Source organism: Neoarius graeffei, chromosome 11, assembly GCF_027579695.1.
Source record: "Neoarius graeffei isolate fNeoGra1 chromosome 11, fNeoGra1.pri, whole genome shotgun sequence".
NCBI classification, from domain to species: Eukaryota; Metazoa; Chordata; class Actinopteri; order Siluriformes; family Ariidae; genus Neoarius; species Neoarius graeffei.
The window spans coordinates 67,602,413-67,622,741 of record NC_083579.1 but is presented as its reverse complement, the minus strand read 5'-3'; the positions used below and the strand labels follow the sequence as shown (position 1 = coordinate 67,622,741).

The 20,329-nt window shown below is 43.2% G+C and overlaps 1 protein-coding gene across 7 annotated transcripts in view; it reads right to left on the bottom strand.

Annotated features, from left to right (window-relative positions):
- The window catches only part of ttll5 (tubulin tyrosine ligase-like family, member 5), a 231,636-nt gene extending 213,220 nt beyond the window's left edge, over window positions 1–18,416 (bottom strand). For 5 of the 7 annotated variants that reach the window (XM_060934635.1, XM_060934633.1, XM_060934636.1 and 2 more), the window contains exons 1-5: window positions 18,323–18,416; window positions 16,897–17,036; window positions 2,810–2,916; window positions 2,508–2,590; window positions 242–348 (exon numbers count right to left, since the gene is read on the bottom strand). In XM_060934635.1, the coding sequence (XP_060790618.1) occupies window positions 242–348; window positions 2,508–2,590; window positions 2,810–2,916; window positions 16,897–16,955 (356 nt within the window). In that variant the 5' untranslated portion in view covers window positions 16,956–17,036; window positions 18,323–18,416. Of the gene's footprint in view, window positions 1–241; window positions 349–2,507; window positions 2,591–2,809; window positions 2,917–16,896; window positions 17,037–18,322 lie in introns of those variants that run through there. The other 2 variants (XM_060934634.1, XM_060934638.1) reach the window with 2 other exon arrangements.
- Window positions 18,417–20,329: the final 1,913 nt, after the last annotated feature.

The window sequence follows — 20,329 nt, the reverse complement described above, 5'->3', positions numbered from 1 at the left end:
ATTACGTCCCTCTCTCAGACGTCTGTAATGACAAGGGATTACGATAAAGTTGACTTTGATTACTCTGTGTGTTGCTACAGCTGCCATGAAAAAGACACAAATGAACTTGTGCATAAAAATGCTTCAGAAACAAATGACTACAGTTCCTCATGAACAGATACACATGGCAAAATAAATACATGACACAAAGTTACATACATTCATTAATTACTGCATTTCATACAGAAATAAACCGTCACACCTGGGGAAGTGGTTGACTTTCTGGAAATCCTGCAAGCTGCGGAGCAGATAAGTCTTAAGGTGGGAGCCTGTCCACATGAGGTTGAAATCATTACTATTTGGATGGACCTAAACACAGATACATGTGTTACGTGATGGAAAAAATGACAGTTAATCTCAACAATTAACACTTAGGTCAAAAGACAGACACTAAAATTAATCCTTAGTTTCTACCAGTCAGTACTTTTACTTTCCCCAACGGAAACAGTGACCTTTCTGTAACACAACTCCTCCACTCGTTTGCCTCTCCTCTTACCCTTCCTTTCTCTCCCTCTCTCTTTGAGTCAGATTTGGCACAGCTCTGTGCACTGGCTATGAGAAACCCAGATGTTAGCAATAGAAGTTTATTAAACCTTGGCTGAAGTGCTGCTGTGGTAGACACAAGCCTTGCCTTTGATGATGATTTTAGGGAAAGTCCAGCAGTATTGAAGTGAAATAAAAAGGGCATTAATAGTAAGTGCTCAGATAGCGTGATAATGGTGCAAGCACTCCCTCGTGAATCAGGATTAACAATTTTGGAGGCCAATCACTTAGGCCATTTCCAAGAGTGCATTCCTAAGCTTTGACATCGACTGTGTCAGTTATAGAGTTGGAGGCAAACAGAGACTCCTTTACTGTATTCTGTTTCAATACATCATGAGAACCTTACATCATGGTGGCTGAATTACCCATCCTGAACCAGGACTGGTTGGGCTGCTTCAAAATGTACATGGTTTCAACTCATACCAAGTTTATTAAAAAAATTAATAAATACAACATGGTAATTCGTATTAAAACCTTTTTTGGAATGGTGAACATGGCCCAAATGTAAATGCTTAGCCATTAATATACTGAATATTGTGTAGGTTCGTAGAGATTGTAACTATTTAAAGGGCTGATGACACGAACATGACTCTATGCAATTTCTTAAATAAACTATACAACATGGCAAACATGTTAGATTTCTGTTATAATTACGTGAAAAGAAGCTGTTGTTATGCAAATATCCAACTTTTAATTGCGCAGCACAAGAAAACTGGGTCCGTGACTCGCGGCCATGTTGTGACGTCAGCGGAAGAACACGCTGCGGTTCACTGGCTGTTCTACTCTGGTTCTACTCAATGGAAAAGGCGCATGAAAACGCTGGTGAACTCTCTAGTGCTAGCTCTTCCTCTTCTGGGAGTCTAGAATTGTGTTGATCTCTTCCGAATAGAATCTATGATAGTCTACCCTCTTTACCCTTTGCCTCTCGTTGCTAGGCAGCAGTTACATGAAAGCCGCAAGCTTTCACAAGCAAATACATGACTGATATCACGCCGACTTTATGATTACATTTATGATTATCATGTAGAATCTATAGCTCTACGTACCTTTATCTTATGTCGTTTCACAACACGTTCTGACAGGAGGACTGTCTTTGGATCCGGCATAGCTACTAGTAGACCCCCTCCGGAATACTGGCAGTGTTGCCAGATTGGGAGGAATCCCGCCCATTTGGGCGGTTTCAAGTGCATTTTGGTGGGTTTTGAACATATTTTGGGCTGGAAAACGTCAGCAGTATCTGTTGCCAGATACTGCTGACGTTCTCCAGCCCAAAATATGTTCAAAACCCATCAAAATGCACTTGAAACCGCCCAACTGGGCGGGAAACCTCCCAATCTGGCAACACTGTGTAGGCACTGCTGATGGTAGTAACACACGTTTGTGCTGAACTGAACACCCAAGAGATTCTTTTAAGCTGGGAAGGGTGTCAAAACAATCCAAATCGAAGTGTTCAGAGCACAGGACGGATGTTGGTGAGGGCTCCCACTTGTCACGAGTGCGCCTGACTTGCTTCACCCACTTCGCATGCAGCTCGGGATCTCTGGGAAACTTAAATAAACTTACCCCATCCTTGTAAGTTTTGGAGCAAAAGCCGGCAACACAACGCGAAGGCATAATAACTTATAATGTATAATAATAATAATGACAAACTGAACACCTGTCGCATCAACAACAAACTGGAAAGTTAGGAGGAAGGTTCTTTCGCTGACGTCATATAGCTCCTCCTCCTCTTTCGTCTCCTGGGTGCTGCAGCCCCGTCATATTTGCTCAAATAGCCACGTTTTTTATCATAACTTGTAAAATAGGCGCCTTCGTGAATTAATATATGGATCATCGGGAATTACTTATGTTATAAAACATCGCCAAAGATGTCAAAAACGTGTCATCAGCACTTTAAGTGTAATGTCATGTGTATGAAGCTGTACCTCATGGAATCCATGATTGACAAGAATGCCTCGCACGAGTCGACTCTCAGTACGTACAATCTTGAAGGCCAAGTTGTATCTTTCTGCAAAGAACAAAGTCGTCACATCATACAGTTTCATGAATCCAAACTTCTCCCAAGTCCTCACCTCTTCAGCAGTAATGAACCAACATAATATGAATGTTACGCAATCACCAAAAGTATAATTTGTCAAATCTCACAAAATAATATACAAGTCAGTTCCACTAGGTTTCGATTAGACATATGGCTTTATATCTAGGCGTTTCCTAATTGCTTTTGTACCTCCAATGGAACAAATGGTTTCATCTTTGGACACAATAGCTTCAGCATGGAAGAGCAGAACTGGGATCTTCCTGCTGATCCCACTCCAAGCTATACAGGGATGGAACCTGAGAAAACAGGAAGGAGAGGAATAAAAGAAAACTTGTAGTGTTGACTATTGTGTTTATCAGACGTCCAGCTTGGTGAGCATTTTGTAACTTACTGCATGCCTTGTCTTTAGTGCGGTCTCTCTGTTCTCCCTACACATACAGTACCAGTCAAAAGTTTGGACACACCTACTCATTTATAGGTTTTTCTGTATTTCGAGCATTTTCTACATTGCAGAACAATACTGAAGACATAACTATGAAATAACACATGGAACACAGATGGAATTATGTGGTGAACAAAAAAAAAAAAAAGCGTTAAACAAAATATGATTCACATTTCAGATGTAGCCAGCATTTCCCTTGATGACACTTTACGCACTATTGGCGTTATCTTAACCAGCTTCATGAGGTAGTCACCTGGAACGCTTTTCAATTAACAGGTGCCTCGCTAAACGTTAATTAGTGCAATATCTTGCCTTCTTAATGCATTTGAGATCAAACAGTAAATAACTAGATAGAACTCGACGCCAACGGTGTCGATGGGGATGCCTCCGCCCGGTAGACTTATTAAGTTGTGATTTGGGGATGGACATTTGACCTCACAGTAATCTTGACCTGGTGAAATTACTTGTATCAGCCTTGGAGATATTGTGTTCACAAGGTTTTCGGACAGACATTTGACCTCACAGTGACCTTGACCTTAGACCTTTTAATCTCAAAATCTAATCAGTTCATGTTTGTCCCAAAGCGCACAAATGGTGAAAGTTTGGTGAAATTCCTTTCATTAGTCTTTGAGATATCGTGTTCACAAGGTTTTCGGACAGACATTTGACCTCACAGTGACCTTGACCTTAGACCTTTTGATCTCAAAATCTAATCAGTTCATGTTTGTCCCAAAGCGCACAAATGGTGAAAGTTTGGTGAAATTCCTTTCATTGGTCTTTGAGATATCGCGTTCACAAGGTTTCAGGACGGACGCACGCACGGACAACCCGAAAACATAATGCCTCCTGCACCTTACGGTGGCGGAGGCATAATAAAAACAGTAAATAGCCCTATTCCATAACTGTAGTAATCCATATTATGTCAATAACCGCTCGCTCAACTAAGTAAAGAAAAATGACATCCATCATTACTTTGATATGATAGTGGGGGAGCCTATGTATCTGATTTGGGGTCTCGTTGGCTTTGGATGTTAATCATTGGAGACCATTATATATTCATTCTAGGGGGTCTAAGGAATTAAAAAAAAAAACATGTCTCCATTTTTTCTTGTTACTTTTAGTGACTAGAAAAAGGCGAGATTTGTAAACATATATTTTCTATGGGCGATTCTACAGAATTGGTGCAAATTGCTGTCCCTGAACCAAAAATATAATTTAAAAGACATTTTGTGGAAAGATATTTGATTATGTAAAGATATAAGCAAATAATAATCAAAAGCTATGGTAATAGGGGCGGCACGGTGGTGTAGTGGTTAGCGCTATCGTCTCACAGCAAGAAGGTCTGGGTTCAAGCCCCGTGGCCGGCGAGGGCCTTTCTGTGCGGAGCTTGCATGTTCTCCCAGTGTCCGCGTGGGTTTCCTCCGGGTGCTCCGGTTTCCCCCACAGTCCAAGGACATGCAGGTTAGGTTAACTGGTGACTCTAAATTGAGCGTAGGTGTGAATGTGAGTGTGAATGGTTGTCTGTGTCTATGTGTCAGCCCTGTGATGACCTGGCGACTTGTCCAGGGTGTACCCCGCCTTTCGCCCGTAGTCAGCTGGGATAGGCTCCAGCTTGCCTGCGACCCTGTAGAAGGATAAAGCGGCTAGAGATAATGAGACGAGATGAGATAATGACAACAAAAAACATCCAAATGACCCTGATCAAAAGTTTACATACCCCAGTTCTTAATACCGTGTATTGCCCCCTCTAACATCAATGACAGCCTGAAGTCTTTTGTGGTAGTTGTGGATGAGGCTCTTTATTTTCTCAGATGGTAAAGCTGCCCATTGTTCTTGGCAAAAAGCCTCCAGTTCCTGTAAATTCCTGGGCTGTCTTGCATGAAATGCGCACTTGAGATCTCTCCAGAGTGGCTCAATGATATTGAGGTCAGGAGACTGAGATGGCCGCTCCAGAACCTTCACTATTACCCCTTTTCCACCAAATCAGTTCCAGGGCTGGTTCGGGGCCAGTGCTGGTGCTGGTTCACAACTCGTTCAACTCGCGAGCCAGCTGAGAACCAGTTTGCTTTTCCATAGCCCGCGGTGCTAAGAGGAGACACGTCATTACGTCGCTGTATACGTCAGTTACGTCGCTGCGTTTGCATAAACCTTGGCGCGAATATCGAAGCAAAAACAACACGGAAGCAGCAGCAGCAGCAACAACAATAATAATAATTAATGGATGACTTCGCGTTTGTACAGCTGCTGCTTCTCGTCGCTTAAAAATGGCGATCTTTCGCGGTCTTGCTATTGTTGTTGGTCTTAACAACTCCGCCCCCCCCGCTGACGTAAGCGGTTCTTTCCTCTGGCCCAGCAGAGAGTTGGTGCTAGCCTGGAACCGTTTTTTTCTGGCCCCAGAGCCAGTTCTTTGTCAGTGGAAACAGAAAACCCGGTTCCAAACTAAGCACTGGCCCCGAACCAGCCCTGGAACTGCTTTGGTGGAAAAGGGGCATTTGTTCTGCTGTAGCCAATGACAGGTCGACTTGGCCTTGTGTTTTGGATCGTTGTCATGTTGGAACGTCCAAGTACGTCCCATGCGCAGCTTCCGGGCTGATGAGTGCAAATTTGCCTCCAGTATTTGCTGATAACGTGCTGCATTCATCTTTCCTTCAACTTTGACCAAGTTTCCTGTGCCTTTGTAGCTCACACATCCCCAAAACATCAGCGATCCACCTCCGTGCTTTACAGTAGGAATGGTGTTCCTTTCATCATAGGCCTTGTTGACACCTCTCCAAATGTAACGTTTATGGTTGTGACCAAAAAGTTCAATTTTGGTCTCACCACTCCAAATTACCTTGTTCCAGAAGTTTTGAGGCTTGTCTCTGTGCTGTTTGGTGTAAATTTTTGTTGGTCTACCTGACCGTGGTTTGGTTTTAACAGAGCCCCTGATTTTCCATTTGTTAATCACAGTTTGAACACTGCTGACTGGCATTATCAATTCCATGGATATCTTTTTGTATCCCTTTCCTGTTTTATATAGTTCAACTACCTTTTCCCATAGATCCGTTGACAATTCTTTTGCTTTCCCCATGACTCAGAATCCAGAAATGTCAGTGGCTGGATGAAAGATGCAGGAGTCTGTCTGGATCCCAGAATCTCACTCAGCTTTTATGCACACACACTGATTACAAGCAAACAGATCACAGGTGAGGACGTTACCTTTAGTAGCCATTCAAACCCATTTGTGTCAACTTCTGTGCATGTTATCAGGCCAAAATCACCAGGGTATGTGAACTTTTGATCAGGGGCATTTGGGTAGTTTCTGTTGTCATTATGATTTAAAAAGAGAAAACACAGTCGATTGACAATAAATGGTTTCACCCAACCACTAAGCATGAGTGGAAAAGATGTTTTTGTGTTATCATTCATATTCTCTGAAAAATGGTCAAAGAATCATAGATTCTGCCAGGGTATGTAAACTTATGAGCACAACCGTATGATGCAATATGTTGGATATTGTTTAAAAAAAACTTATTAGAATTTTCCAATAGTTCAAACATAAAAAGAATGCAACTAAAAAATAACAGATTACCCACATTTTCCACTGAGGAAAGTTCTTTAAACAGAGGACTCATTAGTGGAATAAATCGTGACTGTAGTATGACTCTATCTGGCATTTAATCTCCACCCAGAGAATCCCTTATAATGCTACAGGTTCTTAAACGGCAAGCTCAGAGATAATTAATCAAAACTGAGCAGAGAGAATCTTTAAGAACAACGTTATTCATCACACGTACATTTGTGAAAGTCCTCTCTACATTTAACCCATCTGAAGCAGTGAACACACACATGAGCAATGAGCACGCACACATACCCTGAGCAGTGGGCAGCCATGCTACAGCACCTGAGGAGCAGTTGGGGGTTAGGTGCCTCGCTGAAGGGCACCTCAGCCTAAGGCCACCCCATGTTAACCTAACCGCATGTCTTTGAACTGTAGGGGAACCTGGAGCACCCGGAGGAAACCTACGCAGACACGGGGAGAACATGCACACTCCACACAGAAAGGCCCTCATCGGCCATTGGGCTCGAACCCCGAACCTTCTCTTCTACATGAGGTGACGGTGCTAACCACTACACCACCGTGCCATTAACCACCACCATTTTTACTTTAATGAAATCTTCAAGGAGATACGCAGAACCATGGCCTCACTTTCATTTATAAATGCCTTGAGACCTCAAGAATGGCACAGGAATAGTTTTAAGCGTTAACAATAAATCTAATATAGTAATTTTTACGATTAAAGTGATTTATATAGGTAGCTGTCTGAGTGGATGACCTTGTTGTCCGTAACGTCACAGCAGGAAGTCTATCGGTCTCATTGCCATTTCCGCTATACTAAAACACCGAGCTCAGTGTTTCCCCTAGAAAATGTTTGAAGGTGCGGTGGCAAGACCTGTGCTCAGACGTCCCACCCCGGTACAAGGATAAAAAACAGCCAACAGCACAGAAGGCTATACATAGATTAATCCATCGGTCATGACTTTAGCCCACAACATGCCAGCACATAACTGCACAGAATAAAATGCTAAAACAGCCAACAGTACACAACAAAAGCACCTCGGTAGTAGGCTAACTCAACTTAAACAACTTGCTTGTATCAGTACCAATGCAGTATAGAAACATTGAAAACAGAGGAAGCAGTGAACTCGGCGGTGCTAATAGAAGTAACCAATGACTTGCCCTTAAAACTTCCCAAAGGCCTGCCTGCGTCTGTCATTGGCCTGCACGAACTCCTTTGCGATGGCTGTCATGTCAGTTTGTTCCAGAATGTCAAGGTGAATATGGCAGTTCATCAAGTCATTCAGTCTCTTTTGTGTCATTGTGGATCGGAGGTATGATTTCAGTCGACGAAGTGTGGAAAACAAACGCTCTGCTGATGCCGAGGGCACGAAGGCCAAAAGCCAGGGCACCGAGGCCATAAAATAAAACAATGACTTTAAGTTCATGTCTATAATGAATTTAATTTAAGGACTAATGACTCTTCTGAGGAAGATTGGAGTCCCGGTCAAAACTATCAAGCAGGTAAAGAAACATCTACAATATTATGTCTGAAGATAAGAAAATATTGAACACATCTAAACTTATCAATCCATCACTCACTTCAAAAATTGTAAAACTTATTAAACCTATATCCTCCCATAATTTTTGTTCAATTGACACTAAATGAGCAAGAGCATCTTCAGACTGTACTACTACGCAGATTTTTGATTAATCAAACCTGAGCCTGGAGTCCATCAAAATGTTTGACTGTAAATGGAACATATACGAGCATGCAGGCTACTGATTAACCCAGAAGAGCCCAGACCAATTTCTCAATCAAGGAAAATTATTGAGGAAATAAAATGAACTAAATAGACGACAAAGAAAACATTTCTGACCTTTTATTTTTTAAAATAGCACTTTCATGTCTCAAGATCTGAAATATTCACAGCAGGGCAGCACTGTGGCCTGAGGTAAAACATGATAGTTTAAGTTTGTTTAAATTAGAAAAATGAGCAACCCAATGACTGTTAACCCGAAAGTTCATTCTATGCAAACAGTTTGAGTAAATTCCACTTTTAAAGATTAGTTTTATTGCATTACTTAAACAGTAGGAGTATATGAAGAGTATATGAGACAGTCATTGGGTTACTCATTTTTGTAATTTAAACAAACTAAAACTATCATGTTTTACCTCAGGCCACAGTGCTGCCCTGTTGTGATTGGCTCAAAACTCAAGACAAGTTGAGTTGACGGCTACAGAGGAAGTTGCGCCATTTTCGAATTTACACAGAGCAATTTAAGGTCTTTGCACTTTTGACAGCAAGCTAATTAGCATGTTAGCGGCTACAGTCGGTACTCGGCACGTTAAAAGTGGGTCAACTTTGTAACGACATAACGCTACTGTACAAGCAATGCTTATTTAACGGTAACAAACTTAAGCCCTATATGTTGAAATTCCTCTCTTATTCGTTCGTTAATTTATCACACAGTCTTACCTCAGTCAACTTCTTCCCTCCTTCTGTGGAAATTCAACGTCTCAGACGCGGACACAAGTGGGCAGGAGATGCGTTTGATTAAGTCTTCTGATTGGCTGGTGATAAATTGGTGGGCGGGGGATGCGTTTGATTGTCTCCTGATTGGCTGGTGATAGATTGGTGTCATTATAGCGCGTCGGAGCGGTTCATGTCAGGCTCGAGTCCGCTCAACGTCAAAAAAATATTGGTTTAGCCTATTTTTTAAATAATTTTCAAAAATAATTTTTCAAAAAATGGGCGGCACGGTGGTGTAGTGGTTAGCGCTGTCGCCTCACAGCAAGAAGGTCCGGGTTCGAGCCCTGTGGCTGGCGAGGGCCTTTCTGTGCGGAGTTTGCATGTTCTCCCCGTGTCCGCGTGGGTTTCCTCCGGGTGCTCCGGTTTCCCCCACAGTCCAAAGACATGCAGGTTAGGTTAACTGGGGACTCTAAATTGAGCGTAGGTGTGAATGTGAGTGTGAATGGTTGTCTGTGTCTATGTGTCAGCCCTGTGATGACCTGGCGACTTGTCCAGGGTGTACCCCGCCTTTCGCCCGTAGTCAGCTGGGATAGGCTCCAGCTTGCCTGCGACCCTGTAGAACAGGATAAAGCGGCTAGAGATAATGAGATGAGATGAATTTTCAAAAAGTTACCCGGGCCACGGCCCCCCCTTCAGGAATTCCTGAAGGTGCGGCGGCAAAAATCAAGGTGCGGCGGCCCGCCGCAGCCAATTGTACATAGCGGAAACACTGGAGCTGACTGCAACTCCGATCCTCCATTTTGAGCTAATTTAGCACCATGCCACGTAGATGTGTGGCTGGTGGGTGCAGCAACACGACAGAAGGTGGATTTATGTTGCATTCACGGCCCAAGAATGTTCAAACTGCAAAGATTTGGATGCGTTTTGTGAGAAATTCACGGAATTGGGCACCTACGAAGTGGTCTCTACTCTGCTCTGCACATTTTACTGAGGACTCGTATGAGACCTCTGATCTGTTGAGAAGCGTTGGCTATAAGCCCGTATCAAAAGAGGGTACAGTATCAACAATTAAATAAAACTACAAGAAAAGGTAGATTAGATAAGATTAGATTAAACTTTATTGATCCCTTTGGGTGGGTTCCCTCAGGGAAATTAAGATTCCAGCAGCATCATTACAGATAAACAGAGAAAAGAAATAGAGAAAATTTATTTAATTTATCTAGAAGTATTTACATATACAAATATAAAAGAATAAGATATGGGGAAGAGAGGAAGGGGGAGGGGGAAGGGGAGGAGAAGTGGGGTTAGGGTAAGTGTGTATGTGTGTGGGGGGGAGCAGGAAAGATATTGCACTTTATATTGCACATTGTCCGGTATTGCTTATTGTTAGGCTAGACTACTGCTCCTTCCCGTCCTCTGTTCTCCTGTTACCCCTCCTCCCCCCAGAGAGGAGTTGTACAGTCTGATGGCGTGAGGGACAAAGGAGTTTTTGAGTCTGTTCGTCCTGCACTTGGCAAGGAGCATTCTGTCACTGAACAGGCTCCTCTGGTTGCTGATGACGGTGTGCAGAGGGTGACTGGCATCGTCCATGATGTTCAATTTGTTGTATTTGTTTTATTTATTTTTAAAAAAGGAAAGTAAGTTCAGTTGCACCAGTTCTTCCGTAGTGTGAGCCGAGGGTTGTTGATAAAACCCAGGACGGAATGGGACGCGACATATCGCTCAGGCAGTGACCTCCCCGCGGTTGTTGCTAAAACCGGTGATATCCCATCCCGTCCTGGGTTTTAGTAATTGCCTGAGCCGAGCAGTAATGGTGGAGTACTCAGTATAGAGAAAATGGAGAATGAGTGGAGCAGCCGTCTGATTTTTCCGCTGGATATGCTTGCCTCAGCAGCAATATCTAGCCCTTACGTGGAAAAAGTGAATGAACGGAGAACTGAATGAACAACCGAAAGTCAGATTGTTTCAAAACAATCGGCCACAAGATCGGCCTTCAAGAAGCGAGAACACAGACGGGTAAGCTCCGACTATCATTTGGATACAAAACAACAAAAACAACACGTTGTTTACCTGCGTTTAGATTAATACATGTAACTTGTATTGTGTGTTTAAGTTACCGGTATAATAGGGTGTTCACACGGCACATATTTGCATCGATGCTGCACCGATGTATTTTGTTGCGATATATCTTACACCGGTGTAAATTTTGCGCAGCGTTCACACGTCACAACCCTGCTTACTAGAGAGAAGCGTGTTAGCACCGGTGCAGCCCCACTTGCGGTCACACGGCAGTTTCTGCGACCGTGTTATAGTAGCAAAAACTATTACTATCATTTCCTTTGATAGTAATAAAGTTTTGATATTTCCTTTTATTACTATCATTTCCTATCATTATTACTATCATTTCCGATAGTAATAATGCGGAAATGAAATATGCGCATGCGTGAAACTGTACTTCTTTTTCCCGGTTGTCATGGCATCACCAAGCGCCGGGAAAACAACGTTGATGAAGACACCAGTGTTGCCAGATATTGCTGACGTTTTCCATCCCAAAATATGTTCAAATCCGTCAAAATGCACTTAAAACTGCCAAATCTGGCAACACACGCAGTTCTGTTGTTGTTGATATTCGCCATTTTGGAAGCGCAAAATACCAGGATGCAAGTTATGCAATGCCCGTATGTAATCAACTCTCCTCACGCGTAGCGAGTCTACCCCTGTAGCGTTCAGACGTCCCATTTTATATCGGTGCTGCCCCGCAAACTAGCATTTACTCCGGAGTAAATTTCTTAAACCACCTCCCGAGCAGGGTTAGATTTGCACCGGTTTAAGCAGCTTTCAGGGGCTACACCGGTATAACTTTGTACCGTGTGAACGCTCTACCGGGGCAGCCCCGGTGCTACACCGGAGTAAAAGTTGCCGTGTGAACACCCCTTAAGATTATTTAATTTGCTTCAGAATGTGATTGTCTCAGTTCATCTGATTATTTAATTAGCCTTTTACGTTTTATCAGTGAAAATGCATGCGTGTACATGCATGTTGCATAAGTTATAACACCTATCCTGTTTTAATGAGAGTCAACCCACAATCAATGAAGTCGAATCCGTCTTAATTGAGCAAGTCGGTAATGGTATTTCTTACTTTCACCATACATTTTTATTCATGTGACTTTGGTCTGTAGTTGTAAAAGGCCTCGGCCTTAAAGCTCATAGGCAACGGTTTTAATTTTATGCACATTTGAAACTTTATATGTTAAAAAACCCTCTGTAATTTTCTTCTGGTCCCAATAAGTATTGTTAATAAGTAATAATTAATATAAGTTAGCGCGGATCGCGGCGAATTTCTGTTCGGCTATTTGCGTGACCACTCGGCGCGTGACGTCATTTAAGCCAAACAAACCGCTTGAGTTGAGTCCACTTCCGTTTACTTACATTGCCGTTCGGGTTGAGTGCAGACGTGCGTTCAGGAAATTCCAAAGAAAACCATGCCTTATTGTTGTGCAGTGAACTGTAACAACGGGACCGGTTCAGGAAGACGTTTTTACCTTTTTCCGAGAGAGGAGAAGAGGCGGAGAGAGTGGATTGGCTTTTTCCAAAAAAGGAGAAGAGGTGGAGCGAGTGGGTTGGCTTTTTCCGAAAAAGGAGAAGAGGCGGAGCGAGTGGGTTGGCTTTTTCCGAAAAAGAAGAGGCGGAGCGAGAGGGTTGGCTTTTTCCAAAAAAGAAGAGGCGGAGCCAGAGGGTTGTTTTTTTTCCGGAAGAGTAGACGAGGCGGAGCGAGTAGATTGTGTGCGTGAAACAAAATCAAGCAGTCAAAGAAGAAACGGAGCAGCAATGCTCAAGCAAAAAGGAGAATGTTGGAGGTAAACATTTTTACTTTTGCTTGCAATTGACAAGTCAAGAATCCTGAGGGATCCTGTACAGTCATTGTGGAAATGAGACAAAGGGATATTTCCTCGCTTAGACTCTGCTATAAATAGTATAATGCCGCGGATGGCAGGCTAATGTAGCCTACCGGCGCACTGTCAAGTAATCGTTCCCTATATCCACTAGGGAGGGCGGTTTAAATATTCCTCAAAAGGGCTCTTATTTAGTATTACGACGAAAGTAGGAATTTATCATAACTACCAGGATAAATCGTTTGGGCGCGAGTCTTGTTGAGGTCCAGGGTCACCGCGATCAGAGTCGGCCGAGTCGCTGTCCGATTCCGAGGCCGCACGGTCAAACCAGTGAGCCACATTCACCGATTGCTTCGCAACAGCCATAGGTTCATACATGTATGGTTTCACCTCTCAATATTTAATTTGGAGAGTTCCTACTTCAAAATCGCTATCGCTTTCAGACATTTTACACAACCTCTCACGACCAAAGTCTGTACACGTGTGCTCGGTTCGCAGGTAAATACAGAACTGCTCCCAGTCTGTTTGGCTTAAATGACGTCACGACGTCTGTTTGGCTTAAATGACAGCCCCCTGGCGGTGAAAGTGCGCATAAGAGAGATGTAAACAAACCTTCAGAAATTGGGCAAAACAGTATATTTTAACCGTTTTATTCAATTTTAGGGTGCAAATTAGACACCAGGAAGATTTAATTCACTTTTTGGGTCGTTCTTCTAGACAATAAAGTTGATATTCTATGTTTCACCTCCGACCGTTGCCTATGACCTTTAAAACCAGTTATCGCAGTGACGTCACGCACTCAGGGCTGGTCAAGTACAGGGTGGACGCCTGACTTCCTCGAGGCATGGGAAAAATTGCACCATTAGCCCGTGGAAAGCGTATATCTGACACACGTGATCGGTGCATGAGTGTGGAGTGTGTGAGACTTACATTTTACCAGTTTCCTGCGCTACGAGTTCGGGCTGCACTTGTGAAGCATGTGCAATGCATGTGATTAGCACGTTACAATCACTCATAACTTGCACGCGACGCAAGCCAAGAGTGTATATAAAACCAGCGGGTCTGCAGCATTCTGCATCTGTCTTTCAGCTGAAGAACACTGCATACTTTGTGGGAAAAATTTTTTTAATTTTCAGTTTAAAGTTTAGAAAATGGGACCCGAGGAGAAACGAGTAAAAGTGAAGTAACCCAGCCTGAAACAGCAGAGGGGGAGGAAGAATTTGATGATGATGGTAGCAGCACCGGCGAGCCCTGCATGGACAGGGAGAAGTTTGCCTTCAAGCCGGCAGAAGGCACAGCACCCCGCCAGAGGGATTTTCACAGGTAAATACACATGCTTTAAACATTAATTTCAGTATCTATATGCTTATGTAATTAATACCAGGGTTCTCCACGAGGGGTTTTAGAGGTGCGGGCCGCCCCCCTTTCTGTGATTCCCGCCCCCGTTTAATTTCTGCCGCCCCTTTACAAAAGGAAGCATACCTGCCAACCTGTACGCATCTTGCGTAGCCGCTACGAATTTTTACCTCATTGTACGACTGTACGTTTTCACATTAAAAAGTACGCATATCGTCCGTTCAGTCAAGTTCTCGCTGAAGTTGATACCGCTGATCTGTGAGAAAACTCAAAGCCAGAATGGAACGCTTTGTCCAATCCCCCCGCCCCTCTTCCAGAGCGCGTGGCTTTGCCCTCTTCACCCCCTCCCCTTCCTCCTTCGCGTCTCTGACTTGAGTGCAGCGGTGCAGCCAGGTGGCTAGAGCGAGTCGGGGATTGAAACATCGGTTAGAGACGTTGTTTTTATATTTACTCATGAAATTGTACTCATAAATTTTTTTCAAGGTTGGCAGGTATGAGGAAGAGATGTCCCTTTGTTTTCTTTGTGACAGATAGCCTTTCTCTGTTGGAGTACCGACAACGTGACAACACCCGAGTGTGAAACTCATTTACCAGCAATTAGTTTAGTCAGTCTGACGATTATAGTCTAAGAAAAGCGTTTCACACTTCGGCGTTTTTGACACATTGTTCTTGCGCCGAGAGATAACACGCCTTTATAATAACGTGTGAATCGACACCAAGTTCGAGATAACTGATTGTTATTGTCGGCAGAGAAATAAAGGATAAAAACAAAAAGTTCAAAGTTGGTGCGGCAAGCGTGATATTGCCTATAAAACCGTGAGGATATAACCTGGCTGTCAGTGTTACTGTAGCTCTTGAAGTGCGTACACTCTCGAAATGTCTCTTGAGCTATTCGTTTTTACGCGCAAGCGTTCCACTGTCGACATCGAAAACATCAATCCAAATTGATTTTGTATTGGTCCAATTGATTCCTCTATTCTAAATGATTACTATTTGAGAGTATTTTATGCAAATTCTACCAAATCCGCAGTACCACTGCGGATTTGGTAGAATTATCATCGAACTTCAACTTACAGGCAAGTCTCGTTTAATTTTCAATTTTATGCAAATGACATATGTAAATTTATGCAAATTTGTTTCAAGGTCATCCGATTGACCCCCACCCCCCTATATTTTCAATCCGTGGAGAACCCTGAATACTATATATGCTGATTTTCATGCATGTTTCAGCTAACGACGCCCAGAAGTGAGGACATTGCAACCCCATCATCGCTGTCAGGCCATTGTGCCATGCTCAGTGATAAGGACAAGGACATCCCGACACCCTGTCCCACCACTCAGCAGGAGTAGGAGCAGGACATTAGCTTGGAGTCAAAGTGTGTTTCAGTGCTCAAACTGTTGGGCTATTTAATTGGGATTTTTTACAACGTAATAAAATGCATTATTCCCTTATACTCATATTTTATTATTTGACGTTTGCATGGTAAATTAACATATACTCAAATAAAAACAGCAAATGAGGTGGTCTTCTTCCCTTCTATAATGCTACACACTACATGATCGGTTCCTTGGTTCCTCCCCAATATATATACCCAGAGTCTTGCCCCTCGTGTCGCATGTGGGTCCCGTGCGCTGCGTGCACACCACACATAGGGGTAGAAAGTGAGATGTACTTCTGTCTTGCAGGCTGCACAAATAGCAAGCGTGGAATACTTGTGTAGTACTTCTGAGGCACGTCACTCGTGCGTCTTACGGTCATCACAAAAAGCCTCTACTAGCCATGTTGCTGATTGGTTCAGGCGTACAAAAGGAGTATGGGACCCGTACGTAATGTATCCATTCTTGATTTGTCACAAGACCTGTAGAATTTGCATGTGCAGGACCAAAAGTCTCCAAGGGCAGTCTGCAACCTTCTCAGTTCACACACTGAACTCAGGGACTGCACATTTCACTTTACCTCGCTCATCTGCACTATTCTGCACTACCTCACCTTAACAGCTATTAGTTTATTGTTTATACTGCTTATTTCACGTTTACCTGCTATACCTCAAGTGTCCTTGACTGTTTATGTCCTTTTGCTCCAATTTACACACACATATACACCTGTGAGTGTTTAGTCTATGTCTATTTCTTATCTAGAGTGTTTATACTGTTTATTTCAGTTATTCTCTTTTTATTTATTGCATTGCCTGTTTGCACCATGGGTCAGAGAGGACTGAAATTTCATCTGTGCTGTATGTCGAGCATGTAAAGCATATTTGACAATAAAGTTGACTTGACTTCTACAGCGCTGAACACACGCAAGCGTTGCGCAAGTCTAAAGCACGGTTTTGCCAAATTTTTTTACCGTAGACCGCCCGTAGCAGCACGTACGGCAGGTTGTGAGTGAGGCTTAAGGCAACTAAACTGAATTGCTTATAGATTTTCTAAATTATCCTTTACGCTACATATAAATCAGCAGACAAGCCAAGAGAACCAAAATGTCACGCTGCTGGGTTTTTTTTTCCTTCCTTTTTCCACGTGGACAAAGTAAGCTTCAGGACCTGTTTTGAAAACAAGACAGTCACTTACTCTAGCTCGTCTTCTGACTGAGACTCAGAATCCTCTTTATCCTGGCTCACAGCTGGCATTTCCACCACAGAGACAGGGAGGATCTGCAGTATGTCAGCTAAATGGGATTATGGTAGCACACATCTCCAACCTGCAGACACCTGTCAAAAACAAATGCAACTTTAATTCGCAAACTGACTTTTTCCTCATAATCATGGACAGGTTATTCTTTTATAACATGTGCTGACGATGTACACTACCGTTCAAAAGTTTGGGGTCACTTTGAAATTTCCTTATTTTTGAAAGAAAAGCACTGTTCTTTTCAATGAAGATCACTTTAAACTAATCAGAAATCCACTCTATACATTGCTAATGTGGTAAATGACTATTCTAGCTGCAAATGTCTGGTTTTCGGTGCAATATCTCCATAGGTGTATAGAGGCCCATTTCCAGCAACTCTCACTCCAGTGTTCTAATGGTACAATGTGTTTGCTCATTGCCTCAGAAGGCTAATGGATGATTAGAAAACCCTTGTACAATCATGTTAGCACAGCTGAAAACAGTTGAGCTCTTTAGAGAAGCTATAAAACTGACCTTCCTTTGAGCAGATTGAGTTTCTGGAGCATCACATTTGTGGGCTTGATTAAATGCTCAAAATGGCCAGAAAAATGTCTTGACTATATTTTCTATTCATTTTACAACTTATGGTGGTAAATAAAAGTGTGACTTTTCATAGAAAACACACAAAATTGTCCGAGTGACCCCAAACTTTTGAACGGTAGTGTATATGTTGGAGCAAATAAACATTTCTTTTCAAGCCAAACCTGGTTTTAATCACTGACATTATTTGGTCACCTATAACCTCGTATAAGTCATAAAGCATATACAGTACACTATGCTGTATAATACATATTAAAAAGATTATATAAGCAGGCAGCAGTACTTCAAACCATAGAACTATAGTTTTATATCTATTCTAGGTAGGTTCCTTGCTGGTCCTGCTGTAAGAAACAATGTATAGATGAGCTAACTAATGTTGTACTCTCAATGACATTTCCGTTAGCTAACGATACATGGTTTAAGTAAACAATACTCGTAGACTAACTCGCTAGCTTGACAGTTAGCCATTTGTTTAGCTAAAAAGTGAAGAAGAAAAAGCAAACGAGCAACAATATAACTAGCCAGCTAAATAATATCCAGGATAAATTAACAATAGACCGGAGTTCCAAATAGTTTTCAAGCTGTTTTGTATAATGCTGGTTATTTTAATAACATGCTAATTGGCTAAACTGCTGCACTGGATGGTTAAAGCTGGATTTAACAGCAGGTTAGCAGGCTAGCTAAAACACAGCAACCAACTGCACCCTATGAGTCACGAACCAACTTCCAGTTTATCTGTAAAGTAAATGTGTTTCCTGTGAGCAAATTATAATAATTCTAAACATACCTACTGGTGCATAAATTAAAAAAGATAAATTGAACGAAACTTCTCAGGAGGAGCGCAGGTGCAGTGTTTCTCTTTCCCCCCAGCTGTAACTACAGTAACCAACCGACAATCATCCCAGTGCGCATGCGCGGTGTAGGATCGTAAAAAAAGACAGCAAAGAAGATGGAAAAGCAGTCATCTCATCTCCTCTCATTATCTGTAGCCGCTTTATCCTGTTCTACAGGGTCGCAGGCAAGCTGGAGCCTATCCCAGCTGACTACGGGCGAAAGGCGGGGTACACCCTGGACAAGTCGCCAGGTCATCACAGGGCTGACACATAGACACAGACAACCATTCACACTCACATTCACACCTACGGTCAATTTAGAGTCACCAGTTAACCTAACCTGCATGTCTTTGGACTGTGGGGGAAACCGGAGCACCCGGAGGAAACCCACGCGGACAACATGCAAACTCCACACAGAAAGGCCCTCGCCGGCCCCGGGGCTCAAACCCAGGACCTTCTTGCTGTGAGGCGACAGCACTAACCACTACACCACCGTGCCGCCCGAAAAGCAGTCATATCAAAACGAATGAACATCCTTGTATTTATTTATTTTTATTATTATTATTCATTCACTGGTCATTTTGTCAGGTACATCTTCCATTCAGGGGGCGGCACGGTGGTGTAGTGGTTAGCGCTGTCGCCTCACAGCAAGAAGGTCCGGGTTCGAGCCCCGTGGCCGACGAGGGCCTTTCTGTGCGGAGTTTGCATGTTCTCCCCGTGTCCGCGTGGGTTTCCTCCGGGTGCTCCGGTTTCCCCCACAGTCCAAAGACATGTAGGTTAGGTTAACTGGTGACTCTAAATTGACTGTAGGTGTGAATGTGAGTGTGAATGGTTGTCTGTGTCTATGTGTCAGCCCTGTGATGACCTGGCGACTTGTCCAGGGTGTACCCCGCCTTTCGCCCGTAGTCAGCTGGGATAGGCTCCAGCTTGCCTGCGACCCTGTAGAAGGATAAAGCGGCTAGAGATAATGAGATGAGATGAGATGAGATGAGATCTTCCATTCAGGTGCACTTTGTGCCATAGATACACAGTAGCTCATTTGTTCTCCAGTCACCTCAACTCTATCTATCAATGAAGAACTACCACCATAAGCCTAGTACTGACTAGGATGGCGCAGTGGTGGATTGGTTAGCACTGTCTCCTCACAGCAAGAAGGTTCTGGATTTGAGCCCAGTGGCTGTTGGGGACCTTTCTGTGTGGAGTTTGCATGTTGTCTGTTTGGGTTTGTCTGGTTTCCCTCAGAGTTCAAAGCGGAGAATGAATTTAATGCACTATGAATGGTGCAAGAAGGACTTTGAGATACACTCATTTGTTCTCCAGTCACCTCAACTCCATCTATCAATGTAAAGCTACCACTATAAACCTAGTACTGACTAGGATGGGACAGTGGGGGAATGGTTAGCACTGTCTCCTCACAGCAAGAAGGTTCTGGGTTTGAGCCCAGCGAGCGGCTGTTGGGGACCTTTCTGTGTGGAGTTTGCATGTTGTCTGTTTGGTTTGCTCTGGTTTCCCTCAAAGTTCAAAGCAGAGAATGAATTTAATGCATTTTGAATGGTGCAAGAAGGACTTTGAGATACACTCATTTGTTCTCCAGTCACCTCAACTCCATCTATCAATGTAAAGCTACCACCATAAGCCTAGTACTGACTAGGATGGCGCAGTGGTGGATTGGTTAGCACTGTCTCCTCACAGCAAGAAGGTTCTGCGTTTAAGCCCAGCGAGCGGCTGTTGGGGACCTTTCTGTGTGGAGTTTGCATGTTGTCTGTTTGGGTTTGCTCTGGTTTCCCTCAAAGTTCAAAGCAGAGAATGAATTTAATGCATTTTGAATGGTGCAAGAAGGACTTTGAGATACACTCATTTGTTCTCCAGTCACCTCAACTCCATCTATCAATGTAAAGCTACCACCATAAGCCTAGTACTGACTAGGATGGCACAGTGGTGGATTGGTTAGCACTGTCTCC